Raw genomic sequence first — 21,907 nt, forward strand, 5'->3', positions numbered from 1 at the left:
TCCTCTATCACTCCCCCATATGGCTCGACGCCTCCACCACAACAAGAAAAAGACACACACGCACACACACACACTCACACTCACAACCTAGAGAGAGGGAAAGGGAGGGGGGCAGGATCATTTGTTTCTAATCAACATTCTCTTGTCTTTGTGTTTTTTGTTGTTGTTGTTGTTGTTGTGTGTGTCCCCCTCCTCCTTCAGCCCCCCTCCACCTCCACCTCTCTACTTAAATGAAGTAGCTGAGCTATAAGCGCATGGGTTCAGGTTCACACAAATATCTTCCTTCCTCCGGCTCCTCGAGAGGAAAGTTGTTGGAAGTGGGGCCGGGATGGCCATGGAGGGGCTGCGGGCGGGGAGGGGGAGGCTGGCGGCGGGGAAGCGGCTATCAGCCGGGAGAGAAAGGAAGAAACTAAGGGAGGGACGGGGAGAGACGGATAAAGAGAGACCCACCACACCAGTGAAAGCTGCCAAATGTGAAATCAGCCCAGAACACCGCGTCCCACTGCGCCCCGGCCCTGCGCGGCCGGCGGGGACCGGGGGAGAGGGCAGCGACGGACAATCGGGCACCGAGCTCATTAGTATTATTAATTATCAGGGAGGAGGAAGTTTCATTTTCGAGTCCCTAACAATAAAAAAAAAAAAAAAAAAGAAAGAAAAAAAAAGAGAGAGAGAGTCGCTAACTCGGTGCCAGCCCGCCTCGGGGTTCTCACGCTGCCGGTTTTTTTTCCCAGGGCCGCCCGCCCCGCTCGTTCCGCGCCGCTCCGCGCCTCCCACCGCCCCGCTCCGCTCCGCTCCGCGCCCCGGCCCGGCCCGGCCCGCACTGACAGCGCCCGAGCGACCCGGGGAGCAGCGCCGGGCGAGCCGGGCCGCCCCCGCCGCTCCTCCGCCGCTCCGGGGCAGCGGCCCCGCCGCTCCGGGCCACGGGGGCAGCGCCCGCGCCGCTCCGCGCCCGCGCAACAAACTTTGGGGCGCGGCGGCGGCGGGGCGGGCGGCAGCGCGGCTCCCCCCCCGCGTCCCTCCGCACCCCCGGCGCTCCGCGGCCGCGCAGCCCCGGCCGCTCCGCGGGACGCCGCGCAGGGAGGCGGGGGGCGGCCAGCCCCGGGCTGCCGGGCGCCGTGCCCCCCTCCCCGTCCCGCTCCCCGTCCTGCCGCCGGCTTCCCCCCCACGGCCGCGGCGGAGCCGGCCGGAAAAGTTTTCCCGGGGGGGCGTCTTACCGTTTTTCCTCCGGGGGTTGGCTTGTTTTCGCCTCTTACACCTGGGGCCATCCGCCATGATCTGCTGCTTCATTGATAAGAGTGGATCAGATGGCAGTTCGCATGGGCTCGACTCCCTGATTCAGCAGCAGCAGCAGCAGCAGCAGCAGCGGCAGCAGCAGCACGCAGGCTCTATGTAACGACCAAACACAGCGACAATGTGGGCATCGGGATGTCCCATTTAAACGCAGGGCGCCAACGGGGACCCCAGTTTGCACCCGAAAAAGAACCCATCCACGCACACGGCGAGGCTGGCCGTGCCGGGGGAGGTGGGACGCGGTCGGAGCGGGCTCCCCCTCTCTCCCCAGCCGGGCAGATTTCTTCTTTATTTATTTATATATTTATTTATTTATTTATTTCTGCTCCCTCTCTCTCTCTCTCTCTCTCTCTGTGTGTGTCTCTGCGTGTGTGTGAGCGCGTGTGCGTGTGTCTCCCTCCCTGCGTGTGTGTGTGTTGCACCAGCAAAGCAGATCAGAGAGAGAGAGACAAGAATTACATCTCAAATGAGTCATAACTCATGACCGTATGAGGGAATGCACAGCTTTTACAGTAGGCTGTTTGACTCAATGCTAGGCGGACCATTTCCTCCTAAAAGTACTTTAATTTGACACTAGAACTTCTTTTCACGCGAAATCCTATCCTGCTCCTGCCTTCATTTTTTTTTTCCCTCAAAGTGCACTCCAGCAAAGTGATAAGAGGAGAGGGAAACATGGCTCTCTCCCCTGTCCTTTTGGGGTAAGCTCAGCACGGATACCTCCCCCTCCCCCTAACAACGAGGAGTGTAATTATAAACCTCTGTCACCTTTTTAGTCAGTTTGACAATATTCAGGGTTTCCCCTGCCCCTTAGTTAAACAAAGCTTCAGAGTGTCATTTTTTTTTTTCCTTCCCAGAAAAGAAACAGAAATCAAAACTACCGCTGTCAGAGTTTTCAGCCTTTCAGTTGGGTTTTGGTTTTTTTGTTTTTAAGAAAAAAAAAATAAATAAAACCAACTTGTAAACTTTTAGACCTACTGTGTGTGCCTGTGTGCCCGGGCTGGGCAGGAGGCTCTATCTGTCAAAGGGAGAGAGGGGCAGGAGCGTTTGGTTTGCTTCAAGAACGCTCCTGAAACTCAGTCCATCTCGAAGAAGATGCTGTAGCTTTAAAGATGCTTTGACTTGAGGATTAGTTTAAACAGGGGGCTATAAAAGATGTAACAGATGCAAACTGTAAAACAAGGGCAATTAACCCTTGCTCTCCTGAGCAGGATCCCCCCTCGCCTTCGCATCTATTGTCTTCTCCTGCACTGGGAGTTTTACATAAAACCTAAAAAATGATTACCTGACTCAACAATTTCTATCTATCTATATATATTTAAGCAGAGTGAGATTTTCTTTTTTTTTTTCTTTTCCTCTTTCCCCTTCCTTGTGTCTTTTTACTTTGCTGGAGCTTCACACCAGGACTGAGCAGTGAAGTGTGCTTGCTGTTGGGTCTTTTTATTCTGCCTGAACTCTCTCCTCAGGCGTTTACTGTTATAAAACCTGCTTGGCTATAAATAAAAAATAATAAATCTCCAAGAAGGTAAGAGGATGGGAAGATTGAGAGAGTGTGTGTGGGGTCAACGTGTTTACTCACACTCTCCTGTCTGGGATTCCGCCTGGACAGAGGGAATGGGTGGCTCTGTGGATGTGGATGTATGTGGCTGAGGAAAGAGGAGGCTGAGAAATGTGCTAGAAACTTTAGTATTTGCCAGTTATTCCCGAGGCTGGGGTGGGCAATGGTGGCATCACCGCGGCAGATCTGCCAGGAGAGGAGATACGGCGGGGAGGGAGGACAGGCACCGAGGAGAGCCCGGACCCTCAGCCTGCCTCGGCAATTGGCGTTTTAATGCAAAACGACCAATGGTGAATGGTTTTAAATGCATTTCACTCCCTTCCCTACTCTCCAGCCTCCCGTGAAAAGTTGTCAATAATTTTAAACCTGCAAATTTCGAGAACACTTTTCTTCCCAGAAGACCGGCAGACTTTAAAAAACATATATTAATTTTAATTTTTTTTTCCCTTTTGGTAAACGACTTTTAAGTTCCAGTCTGTACTTTCACTTCTTGCTTTAGGCTTCCAGAAGCTAAGGTGTTACTTCACCCAGCTTCACAAAATAAAATATAGAAATGAAACCAACTAAGCAGACAAAACAGCAGAACTTTCTGTTTGGGGAAACACATCCTTTGCCGGGGAGCCCTGCCCGTGGCTGGGGCTCCAGCGGTGCCCGGCCGGGCTGGCTGTGCATGCTCAGGGCATGCAAAGCATTAACAGGTACCTGCAAACTTTCAGAGCTCAGATATAAAACCTGAAATAAAAAGGGCAGGAGGTGGGTGGATGGATGTTTCAGTTTTGGGTTTTTTTTTTTTTTTTGCAGGAGGACGAAGTCCTTTCCTAGCACTAAAACTTTTGCTGCTGCGTTTTAAAAGGCACCTCCCGTACCTGGCTGACAGGTAAGGGGAGCAGGGGTGGTGGTGGCACAGCCCCGAGCACCCCGAAACTGCTCACCCCTTCCTGGAGCGGTGCTGGAGTGACTTCAGGTTTCGGTTAAAAAAATTGAAAAAATTAAAAAAAAAAAAAAAAAAAGATTTTTCGCCCCAAGTATAAACAATCCAGAAAAATTAAAATACTCTCGAAATGAAATAAGCCCGCTGATGCGTGAGGTGGTGTGAGAAAAAAAAAGAGAAGGGAAGAGGGAAAAAAAAGGAGAGAAAATGGAATTAAATTCCGAACCTACCTGCGAAGTCTTGTTTGTAGTTTTGGCCAGAAATGGTGAGAAGAAAAAGCATGAAGAAGCCGCGAAGTGGAGGAGAAAAGGTGAAGGGAGATGCAGCTCCTGGAGAAATTGTAAAAAGCCTTGCAAAGAGTTGTCGGAAGGACCGTTATTCCTGCTGGGCAGGTTAGGACTGATCTCTTTCTGCCACTCCAGGAAACACAAACCTGGGGACGGACTGACGTGTTACGCCTCTTCTAATGACATTTTCTTCTTTTTCTTTTCTGTACGAGCGAGAGGAGAGACCCTGCAACACACGCCACCTATCTTTGTGGGGAGGGATAATTGGAGAGCACCAAACGTGAGCATCATGTGGAAACGTGATCGCCAAGTTTCTCTCTGGGAAAGGATCTGGGATAGATTATACCTTGAAGTCTCCGCGAACGCTTTAGCGGCAGAAATGCAATTCCACCTCCTCCCGCCCGCCCCCCGCCCCGCGCCCGCCCCCCGCCCCGCCGCTCCGCTCCGCGCCGCTTCGCGCCCCGCGGAAACTCAGCGCGCCCCGCCACCGCATCCCAACCCCCCGGGGGCTGCAGCCCCCTGCCCCGCGGATGCAACCCTGCCCTCCCCCCGCGCTCAGCCAGCGTCTCTGCCATCCCCGGGGCGCATCCCTGCTCACCCCCCCTCCCCGAGGCGCATCCCTGCCCGTGTGTCCCCCCGCCGCATCCCTTTCCCTCCCCCAGGCGGAATCCCCCGCCCCCTCCCCAGCAGGATCCCGCCGGATCCCCTGCCCCCAGGCTGGATCCCTGCCGGTTCTCCCATCCTCGGGCGGGATCCCTGGCCGTGCCCCCCCGCCGGGCTCCCCCCGCTCGCCCGCCCGCCCGAGGAGCTGGCCAGGGCCGCATCCTGCCCTGCACCGTCCCGCGCCCAGCCCCGCTCCGGGGTCTCGCCTCTTGCGCTGGGGAAACTTACCCTAACATAAAGCCTAGAAACTAAACTCTGTTCGGGCACTGCAAATAAGCTCCTGGCTTGTTTTGGTGCGGTTTTATTTTTATCCTTAGCGCGTTTCTTTTGGTGGGTTTTTTTTTTTCCCCCCTCCCTTTCATTTCAGCACTCATCCAGGTTATTTGAATAGTCAGCTAAATCTGATGAAAAAAAAAATCAACCAAACGTGCTGAGATCTTTCAGTCTATCTGTTTTGTTCACAGATATGGATCAGGGGTGAGATGGGCTCTTTTCCTGGCTCTGCTCTTTCTTGGAAGTAGCTGGATGAGCACAGAGACAGCGTGGACAAGTAACGCGTGGGACTGAACTTCAGGGAGGTTACAAGTTTTTCACCTTTTTCAAGTATTAAAATTAAAATAAAATTACATATAGAAAAAAAAGAAAAAAGAAGGGAGAAAAAAAAAAAAGAAAAGAAGCTCAGACTCCACCTTTGCACTGAAGGGATTGGTTATGCAAATATGGAAGGGGTTTCCTGGCAAATACAGCTTTCTACTGTATGGTTAATTAAATCATCACTCAAAAGCCTTCCAATGTGACGCTTCTGTCGTAATCCAATCAGGTTACGTAGGTCCTAAACAAGAAAGATATTTTCCACATCTGGAAGTCAGCAATTTAGCAAGTACTGCACATTATTAACCAATTCAGAGCCCACTTCCCAGGGGGATAGTTTTTTCTTTTTTTTTGAAGTTTAAGCTTTCTTAACCAACGCTCTGCCGGTTTGTTAATCAAAAAGCTGGTTTACACCGCACGTAATCGAGAAGTAATATCGAAGTAAGCAAAGGCAGCCCGAGCCGGGGATGCTGAGCGAAGGCGTTCAGCTGCAAAGGGGGCAGATCCGGCTGAGGCTCCAGCCGCTCATGCCCAGCTCCCAGCACAACCCACAGCCGTTCCTTCCTCCTAAAGGAGCTCGAAATAATCTCAGTGCAAAGAGAAACTTCGCGTCCTGCCCACTTGTACGGTCCTTTCCCAAGGTAAACGTGGGGCTGCCCAAAGGGCTGCGTTAAAGAGCTGCGGAACAATTTCCCTGCTCTGACAAGAGTTCAGTCTATTCCAGCACTTTATTTTTTTTTTCTTCTCCCCCTCCCGAAGAGAACCGAAACAAATGGCACACTGATCCCACACTGCACTTTTACTTACATTACGCTTAGATAAACTGCTCTTGAACTGTGCGTTGAACGTGTGCCTAAAGCGAGAAGCGGAGGGCGAGCAATAGCGTTGGGATTGCGCTCCAAAATGGTCCTGCTCAGGGAACACCTTCCTGACGGTTCAGCATCGCAAAGGAAGGAAGGGACCCCCCCTCGCCCCCCCGCAGGTTGTCTTTGCAGCTCATCAGAGCCACCGAGATCTGCCTGGGAATATTTTTGGTCATCTCTTAGTTAGACGGGAGTGGGTGCCCCTGTGAGATGCGGGGGAGGCAGCGCACGGGGAGGCTCCGGGTAGGGGCATCCAAGTCCCCTCCCGGGCTGGGAAGTGGCACCTCCGGGTGTCCCCCTCCTCAACCCCGAGCTGCAGGCGGAGTGGGGAGGGAGAGGCAGGCTCTGGCTGTCTGCTGCCGCTGCAATCCCCGACTAGGCAAAGGTGGGAACGAGCTGCCCTAAAATTTTTAATTATTATTTTCATTTTTATTTCTTGTTTTTATTTCTATTTCTATTTTTTTCCCCCTCCGTGAGTCACCATGGCTTTGTTAAAAGTTTTCTTGCCACTATTCTCTGAATGCCAACATGATTTTCTTGCAGCATGCATGACTTCTCCATGCCTAAAAGTACCTGTATACACAGGGACATATCACATACACACACACAGAATGATGATATCTTAAGGAAATATATAGCACAGTGCAAATATCCTGAAATCAGATTCAAGTATTATTAGTTTGAATTAGATCCTCTCAGATCCAGAAGGCACTGCCTATAAATCAAGGGCAGTCTGGCAATTCCTTAAAGAGCTAAACTGAATTTAGATGCATATGATAAAAAGAAAGAAAAAGAAAAAAGTGAATGCTAATTACTGACTTGCTCAATTTCTACTCACCCACGTTTTCTAGGAGAAAAAGGAGAAAACCTAAAAACCAACCAACAAGTTCTCAAAATAAATTAATCCCCTTACAAACTCCTTACATATTGTTCCTACATTTCCAGATTACAAAACGAGGGGATGAACTGGAGATTACAAGAGGCTGAAGCCTGACTCGCAATAGGCAGGAGTGCTGTCGATGGTGTATCAATAAAATATATTTATCTGCAGCCACGCTGAAAAACAAACCCTCAGAGCGTGTGATGATGCTCAAGGGCTTTAAGAAACGTGTCGGCATTGTCAGATAATCCCTATTCATAATTTTGCTGGCTGTTCTTTCAGCCCTCAATCTCACATTTTCCCCAGCTCTGAAATGCCTCAGCAGGGTTTGCATCGGAGTGATAAAACTGCTCGGATCCTTGCAGGACTAACACAGCACCCAACGTTATTAGATGTTATTTTAATGTGAGATGTGGGGGTGCTTGTTGGGGTTTTTTTATTTTTAATTTTTGGACACTGGACATTAACATTTAGCAATCAGCTAAGCCTTTCTGAGATGGAATTTAACCTTAATCCAGGCGATGATTTCCTGCCTGGCTCTGAACTAATAACGGGTGTGCAGCTTCTTTAGGAGATGGAAATAATGAGAGGCTATAGATCCTGCTTTATTGGGGTGGTGCTGGCAGCCCAGATCCCAGCCCCTGCTCCATCAGCATCCCCATGCACATCCTATTCCCTGCTCTATTTTAAAACTTTTGCACATCCTATCCCTCCCACCCCATCAGTTTAAAAGCAAGCAGAGACAAAATATCCTCACAAACTCCAGCTCCTTCCTTGTGTACAGCTCCCAGCACTGTGGCTTGGAGATGCTTTTAAGGGCAGTTCTCTGAGTGCGAGTTTTTCCTCTTTTCCTCAGGTTTTCCTACCTGGAAATTCATTGAGTTGAGATGAGGGTGGCCTGATCCTGATGCAAACCTGCCTGGTTAAAGCCACAGGAGAAGCCCTCTTGGCTCCAGCTCCTCAATGAGCTTCCTTTGTCCACCAAAACCTATCGTGATGAAGATAAGCCCCTTGGAGATAACTCTATGTTCCCATCCCTGTGGATCTGTGGGACCAGACAGGGGCAAATCCTTCTGCAGGGACAAACCCTGCCATGAGAAAGGGATTGTGCAGGGAGAGACCCCTCCTGAGATCCCCAGGCACCCAGCTCTGACTGAGAGGGGAGGTGACCAGCTACCTAGGAGGTCTTTGGGGCACAGGCCCTGGAGGACCTGAGCCTTCTGCTGAGACCTTCTGCCATGGTGGCTTTGTGGGGACCTGGTGGCATGGGCTGGGGGGATGATTCAAGCCTTATTTATTTTGATGTGCTGCTTTTTCCCTGGTGGAGGATGAGTAACGGGGACTGTGTTTTCCTGCCCACCATGTGGAAGGAGGAAAACTGAGGGAATAGCAGCAAAGATGTTCTGGCTGATGAGTTTTGACTACATTTTAGAGGCTGGTGAAGACAGAGGCTTAACACCTCTAAATACACTTCAGCTGCTCTGAGGCTGTTCCTTCATGTCTTTTGTAGCCAGAACTCTCTACTATTTTCCCCAAAGTGTGGAACCCTTCCTACCTCAGGGATTAAACATCCCCATGTAGGAGACCCAGATGAGATGTGCCCACTTGCAGCCAAGCCTGGGGAGAGCATCCTTCCCTCCCCACAGCCCTGCTCCTCTGAGGGAGCTGCTCCTGCAAGATTTGGGATCCCTGTGGGTTCTGGCTGCTTCTCATGCTCCAATCTCTGGGGTGTAGAAGATGTCCTTGCCTTGAGAAAAAATTCTGAGGTTGCAAAAAAACCCCCAAATCAAACAAAAAAAAAAATGCCAGGGGGTATTATTTTCTGCAGTCACCTGAGGTAGTAGAGGATAAGACAGGCTGGAATAATTTTTGTGAGCAGGGAAGGCCCCATGTGGGCCCAAGATGCTGCTGGATACTTTTGCTCAATACAGGTGTCCCTATAAACTAAGATTTAGAAAGCACAGCCTTTATTTTTTTTTTCCAATTTCCACATGGAGGAGAGGGCGCAGAGGAGAGGAAGAAAGGGTCAGGGAATGACTCTCCCCCCACCCGCTGATGAGGTACTTGGGAAGAAACCTTTTGAATCAACATTCCCAAAGTTTTCAAGTTCCTCTGCGGAAAACCCATGTAGGGATAGGATACGAGCCAAAAGCAAGGGAAAAGATTGTCTGGCTTTAATTTATCTATCCCTGGGCATTTCTAACCAGCAGATCACTGTAATATTTGATCTTGTGTGAGTCCCTGAACATTAAAAGTGAATATCCCCATATATTTTTGTTAATTTTGTCATTTATAAAGCCACTTCTGATGGCCTGGAGATGTTCAGCTGCTGTTCACAGTATCTGTCTGTGCATCTGCAGCAGGGGTACAGCATCCACAGGTCCCAAAATTTCTTCTCTCATTGGGCAGAGAGCAGTGAGGGATGAGCATCCACCATCCACTGTCCCACACTGTGAGCTGGAGATGCTTTTCCTTCTCTTGTGGGATCAACGCTGAAGTTTGGCCACACTTCTTGGCTCAGTTGGCAGTGATTAAAATTCACGGCTCACTTTTGTTTATAGTTGGTTGTTTACTTTGTTGAATTTTTAAAAACTTGTTAGAATGCAATTGAACACAGATTCAACAGTATTTAGGCTTGAAAAATAAAGATGCGTTAGAAAGATGCCTATTATGCTTCAGAATTATTAATTGACATTTTTATGATGAATAATTAATCATTTGAATAATTTTCGTATCTCTGATCTGAACACATATTTGCATATCTAATGTCTGATTTTAAATGTGGTTTCTTTAGTTGCATTCTCCCAGGACAAAGACACGAAGTAAGTAACATCCTAATGCAAAACTTTTTTCTTTGCACTTGTAAAAGTATGTTTATTGAAATGCAAGTTCCTATCTAGTTATGAAGCTGTTAATAATCTATGCATGACATATATGCATTAATAAGGTGGTGGGTCCTCTGGATATGAGCACATTTAGGCCTCATTTTCTTATATACATAGGCGAGGTCCCCTGCAATGCACACATTACCTAAATCCCGGTGGCGTTAAGCTAGGAAACCATAAAGAAGTATCTCAGATACTCAATGTTCCTGCCTTGTTTATATGACACTTGGTGAGAAGGTCAAAGGTTGCTTTAATTTGAGGTGTTTAAAGCATCAAGAACTTTTAATATAAATTTTTACTGTGTCCTCCCAGTGAGCCAACATCAGTATTTTCTTGATATATTTTAATATGCCTAAATCATAGCCCTCAAGACCCTACTTCGTAGTGAGCTGGTGGTGATAAAAGGAACAACAGAAGTGCAGGTCAGTTATAAGTTGGTCAGCAAAGGGGTGCAAGGGATGGTGCTTGTTGTGCAACCCCGCTCGGCGCTGGGTTGGTGTGAGCACAGCTCAGCCACAGAGGGAACAGAAAGGAGGAAGGGGCAGCTGGACAAAACCAGAACCCAAAAGGTAGAAAAATTAAATAAAGGCATGAAAGAAGTGGCCTTTGCTCCACTGCTTCTGGCCATGGGTTAATTGTTACAGCAATACTGCCCGCCTGGCTCCCAAGGAGTTGCCTTCCCTTCTGTGAGAATTTATTAAGAAATTAAAGATTTGGAGAATTTTGTTTAGTGGCACTTTTAAATGAGCAGGGAGCCCAAATATTCTGTGTATAACCTGTTGGTTCCTTGATGTCATACTGAAGAACTAAGGTGATGGTTGCTCTAGAAATATCTAAAATTAATGCACTATTTATATTTAGCAGATTAGAGAAATTACACCAAAACGGAGGCAAAAATTCATCACTGTTTGAATTTCCTTAGTGCCATTAATACAAGGAACATAGGACATTTGCAATGTAAAATGAAAATAAAAGCTTTTAACGTCTTTTTTTCTTTCACACCAGGTGGTAACAAATATGCCTAAAAATAAAGATATATATATATATATTTTATGGTGGAAGTATATTATATAGACTATGGTAATGTAGTGGGCAATATCTGACAGACAGATACTGCATAGAGAAACTGTGAAACGCACTTCTCAGAACAGGCTGAAGTTATACTGAATAGGATGTTTAGCAGTTGCATTTGCTCAGTGATAACAGAATCTTTTTTTCTTTCTTTTTTTCCTTTTTTTTTTTTTTTTTTTTCTAGGAGGGGTTGAATTTGTAAGAGCAAGAGTGGTAAACTTGAGCAATCCTTGTCACATGCAAGGGCCGAGCTCTGAGCCCAGTGGCCAAAACTGCCACTGCTTTGGCCATCAGGGTGATGGCAATGGCAGTGACTTCTCTGCAAAAGGATGAGGTGGGAACTGGGGTTAAACGTCTGCTGTTTTGGTTCTAAAAGCAAGAGAGAAAGCAAACATCCCTGAGATGCTCCCACAATTCCTTGTAAAGGGAGGCATCCCTTACAGGGTTGTGGTCACCCAGCAGCAGTTCTGGGGTGAAGGCTGAGAACCCCAGAATGATTTAAGTGGGAAGGAACTTTAAAGCTCATCCCATTCCACACCCTGCCATGGGCAGGGACAACTTCTACTATCCCAGGTTGCTCCAAGCCCTGTCCAACCTGGCCTTGGACACTTCCAGGGATGGGGCATCAAGAACATCATCTGAAGCCCCTCAGATATTGTCATACCTTCATGAGATCAATGGACAACTTTAGATTTATTAACATGGAGATTTTTTTTGTTTGGCTTTAAGGCTGAAAGGTGAATACAAATCCTACAGTTACACAGTAGCCCCTGTGCTACCTGTTTGGGACTAGATCAAATTTCCTTTTCCCTGGTTTTCTTAGTGACACCCGACTTTTCCCATTGACTCCTGATGAAGTTAATAGAGGTGAAATTAGCAGCAAAGAATCTGGGTGCAAAGCTGACATTTTGATGTCCATCCAAAAGTTTCAGAGTCAGTCGATTGCCCCAATTATTTCTTATCACTGCCCTGGGGAAAACATGTTTTTCTTTCCACGACTTCAGGAGATTAGCTGGATATTTTAAAATCTACAGAAACGCAAGGGTTACAAAGATATTTAGAAAATCCCAAATGATTTGAAACCATTAGCCGCTGCAACATAGTTTCCAAAGAAATTCCTTGTGTACAGAATTGCCCAATGTCTGGGAAACTGCTGCCGTTCTGCGAGTGGCTGCTGACTGGATCAGATTCCAGGAGAAGCAGAGGCAGAATCCAGCGACTGCTGCACACCTAAACTGCAGATTTACCCAGGAGCTGGCAGACATCCCCTTCGTCAGGGGTGGCATCGGACTTGCCAGGTCTTCTGTTTCCTTCCCTCTGACTATCAGCATCATCTCCAGCCTGTCTGTGGATAGAGGCTTGGCCAACTGGCGCCTTTCCAAGCCCAAATCTTAGACTCTGGGTTATTAGAGCTGTCAAAAACCAGAGAGAGATTTTTTCTTTTCCCTTGCAATGAAAGTATTCTCCATGTTGTCACTCCCTCCCCGATTTATGTTTTAAAAATGTTTCTTGGGAAACTTCCTGACACCTCTCTGGGTCATTTGAGGTGTTCCAGGTCAGAATTGCATTAAAGGTACCAGCAGCTGGACAAGTTGTTTCCCCCCACGGGTGGTTTTAGGTGCACGTACACTCCTACCAATGCTCCTTACTATATCTTTTCAAACTTGCTCCAGGCAGCATCTAAACTATTTTAAACCTTCCCATCCCTTTTTAACACACATCAGCTATCCTGCTTCAAATCTCTGACAAGGATGTGAAAACCACAGTGTCAGAACAACTGCTGCTCTCTTCTTGGATTCTGACAAGCAACCTTCAACCTGAAACCCTCTAAAAACGGCTATATTTATCTTTTTTATGTTTTTTTTTAAATTCAGAAGTGTCTGTATTCTTTTCCTTTGTTCTGACAGGTTGGAAATGGGTCCAAAAAAAGCACCAGGAAGAATGGGGGAATACTGTTCGATGTTCACCAAGAGGGTCTGCATGTCAGTGGATCCACCTGCCAATGGGCCTACCACAAATGGATGTGACTTGCTAAATTTTGGGCTAGGGAGGAGATAAAATGGTCTCTGGAATAATTCTGGAAGCCTGGGTTGGGCTGCTATGAGTGCCTGGGAGAGCTCCTGTGCCACCACCACCCACCAGCTGTGCCTGGCCACCACAACTTTGCCTATGTTGAAGCTTGCCTGGTAGTGGCACTCATTTTTGGGAGGTCTGTGCCTGGAATTTGGAGACGGGAATTTGTGGGGTGTCATTTTGGAGGTAGGAAGAGAAGGGTAAAAAGCCACATCTGATATTTAGTGTTGGAAAGTGGATCTGTTTGGAGGTGGGAGCAGCAGGGAAAGCAACACTGATCCATGCAAAAGGAAGGCAAGCTCTGCCTCGTAGGGAGAAATACAGAGCAGAGACTGAAAACACTGCAAATATTTGTTCTCATTGTCAGATATTTCTATAAAATCAGTTGTTACTGAATCACCGCTGAAGTTATGGAGCACTTAAATAAGGAGAGAGTGAAAAAAGCTAAGTCTAATTATATGTTTAGTGCCATTTACAGAGGTTTCCAGGGGAATTTCTTTTAATAAAAGTGTAGTGCATCAAAAGGAATAAATCCTACAATTTTGTTATTTACAAATCAGCTGTGTCTGCCGTGAGCTGACACACTTATCCTCCATCTTACACCCCTCTCTCCATCCCAAAATGCACCCAGTACACTGACATTTATGTCAATACTCTTCAAGTATCTTTACGCTATTTTATGCCCCTTATGTTGGTAAGCAAACAGATCAGAAGAAAACCATTCCAAAGGCATAAAAAATATTCTGAAAGGAAAACACAGAGAAAAAACCCCTAATGTTGGAAAATGAGCAACATAGATGTTTTCCAGATGAGGAGAACAAGTGCCTTTTACATCCCTGCCCACCGATTCCTGAAGATTTCAAATCAGAAGCCTGGCTTGAGATATGACGTAATCAATTAGTTAACATGATTTACTAACATAGAACATAACACTCTTTCGATGATTAATTTTTATCCCCTTCACATTTTTTTCTTCCCCCTCCACAACTGCTCTGCCCCTTTCTGACTCCAGATTATTTAGCAGTTGACTTCGGTGTTCGGAGTGTTGCATATCAATCCCCAGGACCAAAATATGCCACTCATGTTTTCCCTGCTATGTAATCTATGGATGCAGCACCTAACCCTGCAGCCCTCCTCCGTGCTTCAGAGAGAAGTGAGATGTGCTGAATCAAGCTCCTTGTTGAGGCTGCACTTAGAGCTGAAGAAAACATGAGAAAACCAAGAGACCACCTCTGCTCTCGTCCAGCTTGGCCCCTGCCATGATATAGGAACGTGACAACGGCTTTGGTAATTAAAAATCTGTGTGCAAAAGGTACCAGAAAAAGAAAGAAGTGGAAATGAGATGGTTTCTCACAAGTGTGGATGTACAGTGCATGTATTGCTTTACAGAGGCCTTGGGCCTGCCTTGCAGCAGCCCTGCCATTCCAGGATGGGCCTCTTCCCTCAGCAGCCGCTGTCCGTCGAGCCAAACTGCATGATTGTTTTGTGATATGGATATATGTGGACTGGGGACTAAATTAAGGACATTAAACTCAATTTCCTTAAGATATGAGCCAGATTTTAATATTGCAGCTGTCCAGAGGTGAAAGGGTAATAAGGACATGAGGAATTCCTGGACAGGAAAGGGACACTTGGCCCAACAAGTCTGTCCCCCTTCAAGTTTATTACAACACACCTCCCCACGTTGTCGATATATCCTCCAGCCCTGTCTGCCTGTGTAAACATGTCTGGCTATCTCTTCTGTTCATTAATACTTCAGTTCACTCTGTGGTTTTATTTGACTTAATGCCTACTATGCTGTGAATTGGATCCCTCTGCAAGAATTCCCTGTTTATTCTTAGACCTTTCATTTTTAATTGGCATAATCTGGGGTTTTTCACTTTCTAAACTCACCGGATACAACCACTACCTCAGTACTCATCCTAATTATGAAAATATTAGTGTTTAGATCTTTTTAAAAAATGGTTAGGCTCAGCCTTCGCTTATATGTAGCATCTTTAACATCCAGAAACAACAATTGTTTAATGTCTTATTTCAGTCGCTAAACTTCTGCTCTGGAAAAGGTGATCTGAATTGGAATTACTGGAGAAAAAATCTATCACGTTCCTTGTGTGATAAGAGCTCTTTTGATTTGCAGGCAATCCTTTGCTGGAGTGTCCATATCACACTTTATTTATACTGAATTGGCATTGATTCAAAATTGATGTTTGACAGATTCAGTACAATTTTTAAGGTGGAGCAGGATGTCTGGGAGTCAAGTATTAACTTATAATGATCTTGTAAAGTCAAGAAACAGCCTTGAAGGCTGGTGGGAGGAAAAAGAACTCCCAAGAAATTGGTACCATTACAAGGATTTCTAACTGCTAACTGGTCTTCATTTGCTAAAAACCATCTCCCTTTAAATTTTCTGCTTGCAAAGTTGAGAGGGAATTAGCATACAGATGCTTCCTCAGACATGTGAAAAAACCTGGGTCTTTCCTTTCCTCTGAGGCAACTCAAAGGAGAATGTCATTAAAGCTCTCAACACAAACCATGGGGAAAGAAACACAAGTCACAGACAAACCTGAGTGATTTTCAAATTTCAAAGATCAATAGGCTGGTGAAATAAAAACATTTTGTGTGAAGCATGAAGTGGGAAGTAGGCAAAGTAGATCACTGTAATGCAAGATCAAGAAAAAACTCTTAAAATTCTTGTTTAAGTGCATTGAAATGCCAGAAAACCAATATATTAACAGTTACTTCTGATATCCAACCATGCCCTCTTGCTTAGGAAAGCAACTTGCTTTTACAATGGATAGAAAGTCTGATTTATTTATTTATTTAGAGATTTTCCCCTGAGAAAACAGGCACTGCTAGCAGAGGTTATTTAGGGGAAGAAATGCTGCGCCCTGTTGAGAAACACTGAGGTTTTATTCAGGAACTACGATGGCAGTGCTGGGTGGACAGGGAACTTTGAGAAACTTGGAAACGGAAGAAAAATTAGAAATCTCTTGGTTTCAGGCAGGTGAAGAAACAGTTCTGACAGAAATGAAAACATGTGCATGCAGCTGGTTAAAAAACTTAATCAGTAAACAGTATCTGAGAGCCACAGAAAGATTCAGGTTTATATCCAGGATCCACAGTGATAAAAAACCTCTGTAAAAGTCTAAAAACCATTTTACCTTTGAATTTTGAGGGATGAATCCAGCCTTACAGGGAGCTGGTGATCCAAAGAGAAATCAAAAATGCCACTTTAGGCCTGGACAAAGGCAATGAAGGATGTAAAAAACATTTCTAATGGCATCTCTTGGGCACCCACAGCTTAAAATCCTTTGATTTTTTTTATCACTTTTTTAAAGATACAGGTTTGAAAAAGTGGGAGTTAGTGTAGTGACTACCACAACATCAGACTGCTTTTTGTGATAATCCTTCCATAAAGGCAATAAAGGAATAATTGGTAAAATGTGTGTGATAATAAGCTGAAATTTTAATTTTTGTACAGTTACAGTAAATCCTCATGAGGCCAAACATTTTCAGTCTGGCTGTTGAAACAAGATCCATTAAAATGAGTGAAGTAGATGTGGCAATAAAGCCAACAGAATTTGGATCTAGTGCTGGGCAAGTTGTTTGAAGAAACGTGGATGTAAAAGGTGATAAAAGTAGGAAAGCTATAGCAGCAGAAACCATTCTTAGCTGCTGCTGGTTTAATTTAAATACCTGGTGAAATTCTGTGTAGTTATCAGAGACAAAATGAAACTGAAAACTCTTTAGTTAACCTCAGATGCTGGAGTGGGTCCATTTGGCCTTGTTCAGCAATTTTTTCATTTCATTTTTTCATCAAAATTTATTGGAGGACATATCCTTCTGTCAGGTGAAGGACCTATCCACTGGACTCAAGTCCTCTTCTTAGGTTTTTTGCCTCTGTGGCAGCTTATTTCATGGACCTGGTTAATTGGCAGTGTAAAAAATTGTACTGGGAGTGAGGTCCAGGGCCCCCAAAATCTCTCTTTCAGTCACCACTGAAATTTACTGCAAATTGTGTTTTCCAGGGAAGAGACCCTCTTGCAAATAGGATTTAGGAGCTATAATCTCTTTGGTGCTTCTGAAAAAACATCAGGAGGTCTGTCGAGCTCCTCCAACGCTGCTCTGAGTTGTGGCAGCACAGAAATGAACACTGAGGCTTTTGTCCCGTCCCCTGGTCTGCTGGTTGTGCTGAGCTTTTCTGGCCAGATCTGCCACCCTTGGGGCAGAAAGGGACTGCAGGGCTCCAAAACTATGTAGGACTTGGGTTCAAAGGACACAGGATGGGTTTTGTCATCCTGACAGCAAATCATAATCATATTCCTGGAATAGAAAGTTTTACCCAAACGCTTACCCATTAAATTGGGATAGGAAAAAAAAGTTGGCTTTTTTTTTTTAATTTTAGAAGATTTTAATCTCCTCTAAACTCCCCATCTCCTAAGGATTAAAAGACTCAAAGCATCCTCTTATCTATTCCTTCCCTTTTGCTGTAATTCCAGTTCCTTCCTGAGCTCTTCCCTTCTCTCCAAGCAGCACCTGGATTTCCCTCTGCCCTTTCCATTACACCCTCCACCAATTTCTTCCCACCCCGATGCCCACGTGGAGCTTGTTTTCACATTTGGCCCTGCATGTGAAAAACCTGTTTACTTTGCTCTCTCAGCTGCGGGCTCCGGCACAGCGGTGCGATCCCGGTGCTGCTGATGCTGCAGTTGCTGCTGATCTGGATCTCGCATTTATAGCCCGAGTGAGACAATTGCTGCTACAGCCCCTGTCACTTTCATGTCCCCGGCACGATTTGATATGTTACCTTTGATATTCTGATCTAATTCTTTTACATAGATTAGAGGCCAGACAAGCTCCTAACCTGACCGAGGCACTACCCTGTATTGACTGCCAATCTCTAAGTCACTCGGTGAATGCTGTTTGCAGACTCTTATCAGTTCATTAAAGTTTGTTATCATTTATGCAGTGGCTCTGTACCTTGCTGGTAATCTCCAGTGTAGGATCTTATCAAACTCTCTTTTGAAAGTCTAGGCATGTTGTGTACCATCCACAGTATTCTTCTTGTCTACCTTGGCAGGGAGAGCTTTGAAAAATTCCAACAAATTATTTGAGCAAGGTTTCCTGCTCATAAATCCAGGTTGGTTGACTCTACTCAAATTAGGATTTTCAGTGTGTTTCCTCACTAAACCCGGCAAAACTATGCCTATTCTGTTTTTCATAGCTACAAATTGTGTTATGTTAATTTGTTTATATTATAAGTTAAAATAATTTTATATGTATATATTCCTCTGCATATGCATGTGTACATAAAAGTGTGAGTATGTAATGGAGATTATATTGAAGTATATTGGGCTTTAAAGCTGAATATGTTAAAATTGTTAATGCAGTATAAAATGCAAAGGATAGAGTTAGGGACAGATCTTTGGCTGGAGTAAATGAATTTGACTTTGAATACGTTTTGCTAACTTAAATGGTGTTAACTTGATTTATGTGAGCTGAGGAGTTAACCCTTATGCACTGTGCTTACTTTACATCAGTGCCAAGAGATCAAAATGACTGTTGGGATGCTTCTTAACATTTCTGATTTATTACAGGTCTCTACCCACATTTCTTATGGATTCCTTTGGCTCAAGAAGTATATTTTTATTTGCTGCTGCAAAAATAATTCTTAATGCTAAATTGTTCATTCATAATTCTAAATTTTATGTAGTATGTAATATTTTGTTTTGGATTAGCAGTTTCTTCTGCTTTATTTTTCCATTATTTGACTATTTTAGGATGTTTACTCTCCTTCCCAGTTTTCTGTTCCCATCTGCAGATCTTTCTATTACAATGATGAACCTGGCAATTTCTGGTAAATACAGTAAGTGGTTGATTAATATTAGATTCATGCTTAGATTGATTTTAATATCAGAAAGCTAACATTTTATACAGGAAACAGTCCCTCCCTTTGAGTTGAAACCAAATGAAAAATTTAAGACTAAAACAAATGGTGTTTGAATAATCTAACTGGACCTGTTTAAAAGGAGCTGTAACTTGGGTGCCACATCCTCTCTGCTGAAGTTAGCTGATATTCTGCCTGAATTATAGTCTGCTTTAATAATCATGGTGAGGAAAAACCATTGTGGTTATGCTTCCAAACAGAAACATTTTTCATGGAAAATCAAAACCTTAGTTTTTTTTCCAATTTATTTTTGTTTTTTTTAATTAAAATTGGGTTTTGCTCTGAAAGATGATTTTTTTTTTTTCATTAAAGAATTAATCTTTTTTTTGAATCAATGAGAAAGCAAGTCTGATAGGAAAGATTTTGAACCACCTGGGACACTAAACTCACCTGTGGCAAAAACATGAGATGGCAACTGGATCTGAGTGGAGCTTTCTGTGCAATCCAAGGGCAGAGCCAGGCAAAACAACATTCAGCTGAGCCAGGAAGGGTTTTGGGAGGGCACAGACTCTCACTTGTGACGCATGCATCACACAGCAGCCTGGGAATGTGCCAAATCCTGTGGTGGTCCTTAACCTGCACCCCAGCAGGGACAGACACCTCTCACAGTGGCAGAGGAGAAGGCTGCTGTGTTGTAAAATGCTCAGGATCAGCCACTAGGGCTTGTTTTCACCTAAGCTGGTGGTGGAAATGTGTGTCCAGCACATGGAAAACCCAGTCAGCTTCAACATTGCTCTGTAGGAAACCTAAACCAAGGAGATCTCACCTTCAACAGCTTTGGGGTTGCTGCCCACTCCTCTTGCTGGGGGAGAACTCCTCCATCCTGGGAGAGAACTGGATTTTAAGTACCTGCTCACAGGAATATTGCTTAAATCACAGTGTTTATATGTACAGCACATGGAACTGGGGACTGCTCTCTGCACAAGGCCGATTCCATTTATAAACAGCAAAGCTCCTGGTTTGTTATGTCAGCAACAAAAATAACTAAACGAGAAACTGTATTTGCAAGTCCTGAAAGATGAGGTCCCAACTTTGAAGTCCAGTGGGAAGAATTTTTTAATCAGAATAACCACAAAACACCCCCCACTAAAGCATATCTCCTTTTCCCTGGTTCAATACTCTCCAATTGCCACTATCGTTCATTATTGTCACATTTTCCCTCACCATTGGATGTATCAATTCTTTTGTTTTTAGTAAGATTTTCTCTTTAAATGAACAACAAGAGCATATGCGGACTTCAATTGTTCTTTTGACCCAAGTCTATTCACTTTGTGGGTCCTCCCAAGCTTTTCTTGATAAGAATGTTTTCCATTGATTTATCCTTTAAATTTATGAGGGTCTTTATCATAGTGAAGTTTGAACTCTCTATCATTAACTTTTAAACTTATATTGACATGAAATGTGATTAAAGTTAAATTTTATAATTAAAATTAATTTTATAACAGCACACACGCCCAGCTCCAAGCACAGGGCTCAGTTGCTGGACTAATAGCATTGCAGCTACAAACAAACTTTGTTAGCTTCCACAGAGTTATCATAGCAATCAATACCTGAATAATTAAATTCCTCCATTATCAAATTCTAGTCTTCTTTATCAGCTTTTCTTCCACCAGTAATTTTTTTGTCTTAATCTGGTTTCTCTTTGGAAAGTCTGTAGCAGCCTTGGAGTTTCACCAGATAATCTTTCTTTTCTTCCTTGTTAAGTTGTGTAACCCAAATTATTTAATGCCAAAATCTGAAGTCCTTAAAGAAGATTCCACTGAATAGAAGTTTGATCAAACTGTATTTTGTTTTCTTTTAATACAGACTACTAATTTTATCTTGTCTTGGCCTTGAGTGAAATCCTATACTTGCAAGTATTTGAAATTGCCATTAATTTTCTTGATTCATTCTCATATTGATTTTCTTTCCAACTATTTCCATCCAATGTATCTAATAATTATTAGAGATGAGGGAAGAACCAAGTGCCTGCATCCACACCCCTTTGAGCATTGTGGCTCATGCCCATCTTTAATATAAATGCAAGCAGAGATGTTTCCCAGACTAAACTCAATTGTTTTAATGTTAAATCCTTCCATTCATCATTTTCCGGTGCATTTGGACACAGTTTTGGTCAGGGGTGACTTCTAGAAGAACATTACACTCCCTGAAGCTTCATGCTCCTCTCAGACCTGATACTAAATGACTCAAGCAGGAAGGAAGGGGGAAGGATTCCTGCTCCCTTTTATACTCCTGTGAAATCACTCCAACCGCTTTCATCTGTTCATTACTCTGTAAATGCAACACTTTCCAAAAGAAATTCACTGTTGAATTAAGGGGGGAAGTGGGACACAAAACAAATGGGGGTGATAATGAATTGAAGTGATGATCTGAGGAGCTCATAGTGCTCCATAAGCATTAATTAATTAAACCTGACTAGATCCCAGTGAGGTAGGTATTAGGGCCCATACTTCAGGCCTGGCTGCGGTGTGCTATTTCTGTATCTCAAATTCATTCTGTTAATGTGCATTCTGATGAGAGGCCTGAAATGGTGTCTGACTAGTAGAGATGACTGTGCATATATTTAAGCTGTGAATATTCTGCACGATGAGCCTTCGTATGGAAGAGACTTTTTTTTTTTTAAATCCAGCCTTGTTCCTGAATAAAAAATGCACGATAAATGAATTGTACAGGGAGCACTGAAGGGCTACTGATGACCTATAGTTATGTACAGTGTGTAACTCATCCTGTTACCCAATGAGGATGATCAGAACTTTTCTTTCTGTTGCTGAAAACCTGAGTGCGCTTCAGTGAGTGTATTTTATTTCTTTTATAGAATATTTTATTTAATTGCTGTAAGAACTTAACCTACAATTTTAACTGCAATATTTA

At 44.4% G+C, this 21,907-nt stretch overlaps 1 protein-coding gene across 2 annotated transcripts in view; it reads right to left on the minus strand.

Annotated features, from left to right (window-relative positions):
* ZEB2 (zinc finger E-box binding homeobox 2) overlaps positions 1-4,447 on the minus strand; it is a 114,246-nt gene extending 109,799 nt beyond the window's left edge. Inside the window, exons 1-3 of one of the 2 annotated variants that reach the window (XM_032113622.1) lie at positions 4,210-4,447; positions 4,007-4,105; positions 1,215-1,385 (exon numbers count right to left, since the gene is read on the minus strand). In XM_032113622.1, coding sequence (XP_031969513.1) covers positions 1,215-1,287 — 73 coding nt within the window. In that variant the 5' untranslated portion in view covers positions 1,288-1,385; positions 4,007-4,105; positions 4,210-4,447. Of the gene's footprint in view, positions 1-1,214; positions 1,386-4,006 lie in introns of both variants that reach the window. The other variant, XM_032113623.1, reaches the window with a different exon arrangement.
* Positions 4,448-21,907: the final 17,460 nt, after the last annotated feature.

Source organism: Corvus moneduloides, chromosome 7, assembly GCF_009650955.1.
Source record: "Corvus moneduloides isolate bCorMon1 chromosome 7, bCorMon1.pri, whole genome shotgun sequence".
Classification (NCBI taxonomy): domain Eukaryota; kingdom Metazoa; phylum Chordata; class Aves; order Passeriformes; family Corvidae; genus Corvus; species Corvus moneduloides.